Source organism: Vulpes vulpes, chromosome 11, assembly GCF_048418805.1.
Source record: "Vulpes vulpes isolate BD-2025 chromosome 11, VulVul3, whole genome shotgun sequence".
NCBI classification, from domain to species: domain Eukaryota; kingdom Metazoa; phylum Chordata; class Mammalia; order Carnivora; family Canidae; genus Vulpes; species Vulpes vulpes.
Window position 1 is genome coordinate 18,381,863 of NC_132790.1, and position 8,452 is coordinate 18,390,314.

General features: G+C 36.5%; 1 protein-coding gene across 1 annotated transcript; it reads right to left on the reverse strand.

The window, feature by feature from the left end:
• Window positions 1-7,513: 7,513 nt before the first annotated feature.
• Window positions 7,514-8,452, reverse strand: LOC112926990 (olfactory receptor 5P4-like). Its single transcript, XM_026008133.2, has one exon. The coding sequence runs from the start codon at window positions 8,450-8,452 to the stop codon at window positions 7,514-7,516; it is 939 nt and encodes a 312-aa protein (XP_025863918.2).

The window sequence follows — 8,452 nt, forward strand, 5'->3', positions numbered from 1 at the left end:
ATTTAATGGTGCCTATTGAAATCAGAACCAGAGGAGGTTAAACTGGTTGAAATTACTTCACATGTAATGTAGATATCTAAATAGACCCTACAATTACAGTCTTTAAGTGGTAACTCTACCTCACACAGAGGACTTTGTGCACACAAATTTTCTTTCCAAATTTCACGAAAATGTTAAAATTGAACACTCTATGACCTTAGATTTCAGCTCTTTTACTTCTGTTTGCATGCCATGGAGTAAGTCTTTCCCATGTGTAAGAAGAAGTATGTGAGTGATTGTTACAGCAATACTGAATGTAGTAACGTAAAATGTAAATCACCGAAATGATCATGGAGAGGCCAGCTCTTGATTTTCCACTCCCACCCTAAATGTGCCTCTGCCCAGTATTTTCTTTTTTAGTCAATACTATCACAATACATTTATCCAATTATTGGGCCAAAAAATATGGAGTTGACTTTGGCATCTCTTTCTTACTTGATCCTTTCCCTGGAATGAAAAAAATTACGTCCTTAGTTATGATTGATACCAAGGGCTAGAAAGTGTCTATGTCCAAGATGAAAGGGCCAAATAGAATTTTTATTATTGTTATGAGCTAACTCATGGATATTTGGCAAAATCTTTTAGGAGTAAGAGTACATCATACTTTTTCATGCTTCTAAGATTGCATGAAGCAACAAGAAGAGTCCAGGTATTTTTATGGGCTGGGGTTAATTGGAAAGTGAAGCATTTGGGGACTTGCATTAGTAAGTTTTGGTTTCATCAGTTCTATTAAGCAATTATAGGGAAATAGGAAGTAGGAGCATATGATGTGTGGGGAGAGGTAGTTAGAGAGGTATGGATGCAAGTAGCCAGCTAGTAAGGCTAGGAAATTGGGTTGAAAGAAAGATTAGCATTTCAGAAAAATATTCCCTTCATTCAAATTAGAGCACACGAATAAGGAGAGGGGAATATATTAGTTACATTCAATCATTTCCATGGCTCTTCTAGTTTAAAGACCAACATATTCTGCATAATTCGTTTTTTTCCTAAAGAACTTTTATCTGAAGAAAAATTAAGAAAACATACACATATAACTGTCAGCAACCATGCACATTTTACTCAATGGCATATGTGAGTCATGACAATGACATCCTACAGTATGAACAGTACTAGGGTTACATGTCTGAATTCTCACATTCTAGCTTTCTTAATAAGACAAAGCCTCAACCTGATATAAATTTTTTGAAAAAAAAATGTACGGAAGATACAAATGCTTTCAAAGTTTTATATGAGTGCCATCAGGGAAGGCAAAATGATGAGCAGAAATACCTTGGACTTTAGTAGCCACACAACCTTGGCATCGGTTTCTAGCTCTGCCTCCCACTATCTATGGAATCATTGGCACATTAAAGAAATTGCTTATCATCTGTTTCCTTACCTGTAAAAAGTAAATAATGATACATACCTCATGTGATTCTTGTGTTAAAAATGATGTGATGTGGATAAAAAAGACCGAGTACTATGTATGCAACAAATAAATGCCCAATTTCTAATAATCTTCTTGAACTAATCGACTTGTAATTTCTTGTACGTATAAGAGAATCAAATATTTCTGTGTCCTTAAAAAAGAACAAGTACAAACTTGTAACACATCCACTGCAATACTAGGGATAGGCTCCAAGGAATTGTCACCGTATGGCAGAGCCATATTTAAGTGAGGTTTGTGTCATTTGAGATAAGACCCAAATCACTTACTTCACTTATTATAAATTAGTTTGTTTTGGAAAACTACGTTGAGAATCCATTGGGATAGAGAAATTACATGTGCAAATCTATTGGGACAGAGATATACCATGTAAACATGATTATATAAAAGTATATAATTGAAATACTTTCTACATACTCTGAGGCTCCATTTATTTTTTAATTAAATAAAGAAATTAAACATTTTAATTTAATTACATTGAAAATAATTATAACATTTTAGTATCATTGAAGTTGATTATTAGATCAACAAGAATAATATGGGCTGTGACAATTTGTGGCATTTCTGAAATGTGGCTATATTCAATGGTCCAGGTTTCCATGTCATCTATGTTTAGAGATAATTTTCTGTTTGCTAGTACAGTTTAATTTACAAACACGAATCCACTGGAATTGCAATATTATTTTAACATAAGTGATGTACATTTAAAAAATCCTATATATTTTTCACTTGGTATATGGATCTGTCCTAGGACCCTTGACATACATACCACACTGGTGGGTGGCAAACGTTTCTTAACCATGCCCTTCTCTCCCCTTTGCCAACTTTGATCCACCAACATGTAAGCTTTCTAATAAAACAACGAAGCTCACCGTAACATTTTTCTCAGGACCCTGCCATCCACAACTGCCACATAGACTGGCAGGTTGTCAAAGATACATGGCGACAGTTGACTCTGGCTGTATTCTTGAACCATGGCCACATAGCAGAACTTTCTTTAAGGTTGAAAGTCAGGTTCCTTTGATTCTAGGCTTGAAAGAGCCCATCAGTTAATAACCTTCAGAACAAAGCTAAACCTGATAATCGATGTTAGGAGGATCTAACAGCTCAAACACCTCAAACCCAGCAAATTAGGAAATGGACATGCTGAGACTCCCTCAGTCCTAGGAAGATACTATTCCTTTAGGTTTCAAGAAGCCAAATTGTGACGGAGGACTGGCACAAATAGGTATTTGTACTCCTCTTTAATGGCAGAGTGCTGGAAATATAGAAAGCACTAAATAGATGTTTGTTGATTTAGTGTTAAACAATTTTTAGAAAATCTGTCTATGTATCAGATACTATGCTATGACCTAAAGATAAATACACACTCCTACATCTCTATCTTTACCCAATTACAAACTGTTTTATAACTGTATTCATCACTCCACCCCTTTCCAATGGAAAACTAATTCCTAGCGACCTTAGGTCTGAGGTTTAAATTATTTGATCATTGAAGCATCTAAGTCTTGTTTAAGACTAAGTCATAGTCTCAGTAAACAGTTTCAGAGAATTCTAAAACCCTGAAATATGTTTTGTACATAATACACCTTTGCTTATGTAGATACTAGTGTACATAATTGCTGAATGTCTTTTTTTCCCCTACTTTCCTACATTTCCATGAGGGAGGAATCATGTCTGCCTCATTCCGCACTTTATTCTTAGAACATTGCAGAGTGCCTGGTACATAGAAGTTTTAAACAAATGAATGAGTCAGTGAATAAATGAATAATCTACTTTTTAAGATTTTTATTTTACCGTGGCACACCTAATATGAGATGTCCTCTTAATTGGCTCCTATGTGCACCCTATAGTATTGTTAACTATAATACAATGTTCTATAGCAGATTTCTAGGACTTATTCATCTTGCTTAACTACAACCTTAGGCCTGTTGACTAGCAGCTCCCCATTTCACTCCAACTCCAATTTCTGACAACCATCATTCCACTCTTGGGTCTATGAGTGACTATTTTAGGTACACTGTAAAATGGAATCATACAGACTTAGCCCTCCTGTGATGGGTTTATTTCACTTTGCATAACATCTTCCAGGTTCATCCATGTCATCACATATTGCAGAATTTCCTTTTCTAAGACTTAATAACAGTCCATTATATGTATACATACCAAATGTTCTTTATGCATTTATCTATCTGTCAGTGGACATTTAGGCTGCTTTCCTGTCTTGGCTATTGTAAACGGTGCTGGAGTGAACATGAGAGGGCTGGTATCTCTGAGATACTAATTTCAGCTCTTTTAGATCAATATCTAGAGGTGGGATTACTGGATGATATGATAGTTCTATTATTGATTAACTTCCATACTGTTTTTCATAGTAATACCATTTTGCATTCCCAGGAACAAGGTACCAAAGTTTGCTCTTTCTCCACATCCTCATCTACACTTGTCTTTCTCTCTCTCTTTTAAATAATAGCCATCTTGACACATGTGAAATGATATCTCATTGTGGTCATTATTTGCATCTACATGATGATTAGTGATGTTGAGCATCTTTACTTGTACCTTTTGACATTTTTGTGTCTTTTTTGAAGAAATGTCCATTCGACTCTTTAGGCTATTTTTCAATCAAATTATTACTGTTTTTGGTACTGAGTTGTTTTTATTGAGTTGTTTCTTATATATTTTTGAAACTAACCTCTTATCAGATATGTGGTTTGCAAATATTTTCTCTCATTCTGTAGTTGCATTTTCACTTTGATGATTGTTTTCATTGCTGTGCAGATTATTAGTTTGTGGTGGTCCCACTTACCTGTTTTTTTGTTTTTGTTGCCTGTGATTTCGACGTCATACCAAAAAATTATTGCCAAGAATAATCATATGAAGCTTTCCCCTTGTTTTCTTCTGGAAGTTTTCTTCTTGCAGTTTAAATTCTTACATTTAAGTCGAATCGGTTTTGAGTTGATTCTTGTGTGTAATGTAAGAGTTCAATTTCATTCTTTTGCATGTGGATATCCAGTTTTCCCAATACCATTTACTGATGGGACTATCTATCCTTTCCTTACTGTGTATTCTTGGTGCCCTTGTCAAAAATTATTTGATTGTATATCCATGTGTTTATTTTTAGCTCTCTATTGCATTCATTGCTTTGTATGTCTATCTTTATGTCAGTACCATACCATTTTTTAAAAGATTTTATTTATTTATTCATAGACACACACACACAGAGAGAGAGAGAGAGAGAGAGAGAGAGAGAGAGAGGCAGAGGCACAGGCAGAGGGAGAAGCAGGCTCCATGCAGGGAGCCCAACATGGGACTTGATCCTGGGTCCCTAGGATCACGCCCTGGGCCAAAGGCAGGTGCTAAACTGCTGAGCCACCTGGGGTGCCCAGTACCATACCATTTTTATTACTGTAGCTTTGCAATATTATTTGAATCAGGAAGTGTGATGCCTACAGCTTTGTTTTTCCCTCTTAAGATTATTTTGGTTGTTTGGGGGCCCTCTGAGATTCCATATGAATCTTAGAGTTGTTTTTTCTATTTCTATAACAAAATTCTATTGAGATTTTGATAGGGATGTACTGAATCTGCTTTGGGTAGTATGGATATTTTAACAATATTAAATCTTCCAACCCAAGAACACAGGATATTTTTAGATTTGCTTGTGTTTTATTTAATTTCTTTCATCAATATTTTGTAGTTTTCACTGTACAAGTCTTTCACCTCCTTTGTTAAATTTATCCTTAGGTTATTTTATTCTTTTTTGTGTTATTTTAAATGGGATTATTTCCCTGTCTTTCCTTGTGATCAGAGAACTGTGGCAAATTGCATACCTGAGGGCAGGTACAGAGTCTGATCTGCATTATACTGAGAAACCTTGAAGAGATGAGAAAAAATTAGCCACTTCTTGGATGGCAGTGTGGACTGCCTGGACAGACAGAAATCTAGAAGAAATCCAAGTGCAAAAAGAAATCATTTCACTCCAAAATTCTCTTTCCTTATGCACCAAGGATTTTACTTAGAAAGCAGCCTTGAAGGAGGAACTGGTAATATAAGCAAAATCACATAGTCCCACATATTCTCACAGTAAGTAGATGTGTGGGCCTTGCCTTTTTGAATTCACAGGCAAAACAAAAATATTTACAATTACAACTCAACACTGAGTTTCAAAAGTATAAAGCCTCTAGGAGAATACATTAGAGAATATCTTTGTAACCTTGGATTGGACAAAGATTTCTTGAACTTGTCATGAAAGCACTAAACAATAAAGAAAATAGGGCAGCCCCAGTGGCTCAGCAGTTTAGCACTGCCTGCAGCCCAGGGTGTGATCCTGGAGACCCGGGATCGAGTCCCACATCGGGCTTCCTGCATGGAGCCTGCTTCTCCCTCTGCCTGTGTCTCTGCTTCTCTCTCTCCTCTCTGTGTATTCTCATGAATAAATAAATAAAATCTTAAAAAAAAAACAATAAAGAAAATACTGTTAAATTAGACTTCATTAAAATTAAAAGCTTTTGTTCATCAAAAGATACAATTAAGAGAGTGACAAGGCAAACCAGAATGGGAATGTAACTTTAAAATGTACAAAGCTGACAAAGGATTTATAGGCAGATTATAGTAAAACAAAATCAATAAGAAAAGTACCATCTGAGAATAAAATTGGTAAAGGACCTGAAGAGACATTACACAAAAGAAGATATGCAAATAAATATTTAATTTTTTTTTTAATGTGGAACATAAGAGGTCTGGGGAGATGGGAGGGAACACTGCCTGATGGCTTCATTGTAAAATCTAGTGACTAGCCTGGGATTCTCTGGTGTTATCTTTTTTGAAAACTATGGATAAATAACTTCATCCACAAGATGACTGAGTTACCAGGACTTCTTTAAGCCAGCTCCTTCTGTAGGCTATCTTTATACCCTTGACTGTTTGCAAAGAGTTACACTTTCACCAATTTACATGCTGGGAACTTTGAATTGGGGAGAGTTGGAATCTACTCTTGCTCTAGGATTCTTGTGACACACATCATTTTTGTAATAATTGGAAAACCATATTTTACTCTTCAAACATGATTAATCAGAAGTCATGGGGAAAGTTCTAGAGGCAGGAAGGTAATTAAGGAGGCTAAAAACTATCCAGGCTCAATCATAAACACCTAAAATAAAGCCATGACAAAAGTGGAGGCAATGAACACCCTGGGAGATACTACAAAGAAGGATGAAAGGTATATTCCATGTGTGCAGCAGCCTGGGTATCTAAATTCATAATTTTATACCCTGGAAATACCAACTGGCTTGTTTAAAAAAAGCTCCACTGTGCCATAGCCCCCTTCCTAGCACCACTCCGTGGTAGTTTTTCCTACTAATCAAAGGCTTGTCAGCAAAAGTTCGAAGACAAGTGTTTGCAGACAAACTTTTGAGAAATATGAAAAATTACTGGGAATTCTCAAAGCTCTCAAAGTCTGTCCTCAGAATTCCCTTTGTGTCATGTGGATTGAGTCATCTTGGTGACAAAACTATGGAATGTATTCTTTTGGTCTTATTTTAGGTAGGAATAAGATCTTTCAAGACTCCAGTATAACTATTTCAAAAGATTATGACAACCCTGTATAAGACAGGCCAAGTCTTCCAGAGAAAGTTATCTGGACTGACAACACTACATCAATTGCATTTCCACTGAGTACATGATGCTAAGATGTTAATTTATAAGACAATATTTTAAAAATATATAACCTAACAGAAGAGAAAGAAAACACTCTCAAATCATGGACTGTAGACAATGAGCAAAGGAGAGAAAAAGTGAAATTGTATTTTCCAAGTCTCCTAACCCCGAAACATACACATTTGATTTGGACCCAGCAGAATTTCATGAAATGATATATATTGTGACTCTAGAAAATTATAAATTAAACTTGGCGTTAATTAACATACTGCAATTGTGTATTTAAGACTGCTCTTCACATAAAGTGATAAGGCTAAGGGAAAACATAAACATCTATCACATATGTTCTGGAAGCTATCATTTTCGAGTTTCTAGAGTCACACTGCATTGCTTTCAAAATAACCAATGTCTTCTAGCCATCAATTTTCTCGTGGCCTCTTTAACCTCTTTGTTTCTCAGACTATAGATCAAGGGGTTCAACATGGGGATTACCACTGTGTAGAACACAGACACCACTTTAATATGATCAGACGAGTAATCTGACTTGGGTATGACATAAACAAATGTGACTGTCCCATAAAACAAAGTGACTGCACTGAGGTGAGAAGTACAAGTGGAGAAGGCCTTGTGTCTTCCTTCAGGGGAGCGCATATTTAGGACTGAATGCAGGATGTATAGATATGAAATAGCTATGATAAACAGTGTGATTACAATGATGGACCCGGCTAGGACAGCAGGTGATGTTTCAGCAACATAAATATGGGTACAAGAAAGCTTTACTAGTGGTGAGAAGTCACAAAAGAAATGATTGATTTTATTTGGTCCACAGAAAGTCAAGCTCAGTAGACAGCCAGTAAATGATGAAGCATTCACACATCCCCCCAGATAGGAAGCAGCCAAGAGGATGATACAGACTCTGGAAGACATGTGTGTAGAGTAGAGAAGTGGAGAGCAGATGGCCACATAGCGATCATAGGCCATGGCGGCCAGCAGGAAGCACTCAGCTGTTCCAAAGATAACATCAGAGCCAAGCTGAGCTATGCAGCCAGCAACAGGGATAGTAGTTTTCTCTCTTAAGAAACCCACAATCATAATGGGTGTGACTGACGTGGAATACCCGATATCCACAAAAGCTAAATGGCTGAGGAAAAGATACATTGGGGTGTAAAGCTGAGGGCTTCTGTGGATCAGCATGATTATGCTGACATTGCCCAGTAGGGTAGCAACATAGATTCCTAGAAAAACCACAAAGAAGATGGAACAAAGTGTAGGATCCTCTGTTAACCCCAAAATAATGAACTCTGTCACCATTGTATGGTTTTCAGTCTCCAT

Coding starts and splice junctions, on each gene's coding strand:
- LOC112926990 (XM_026008133.2), bottom strand. CDS start 8,452: ATGGAGACTGAAAACCATACAATGGTGACAGAGTTCATTATTTTGGGG.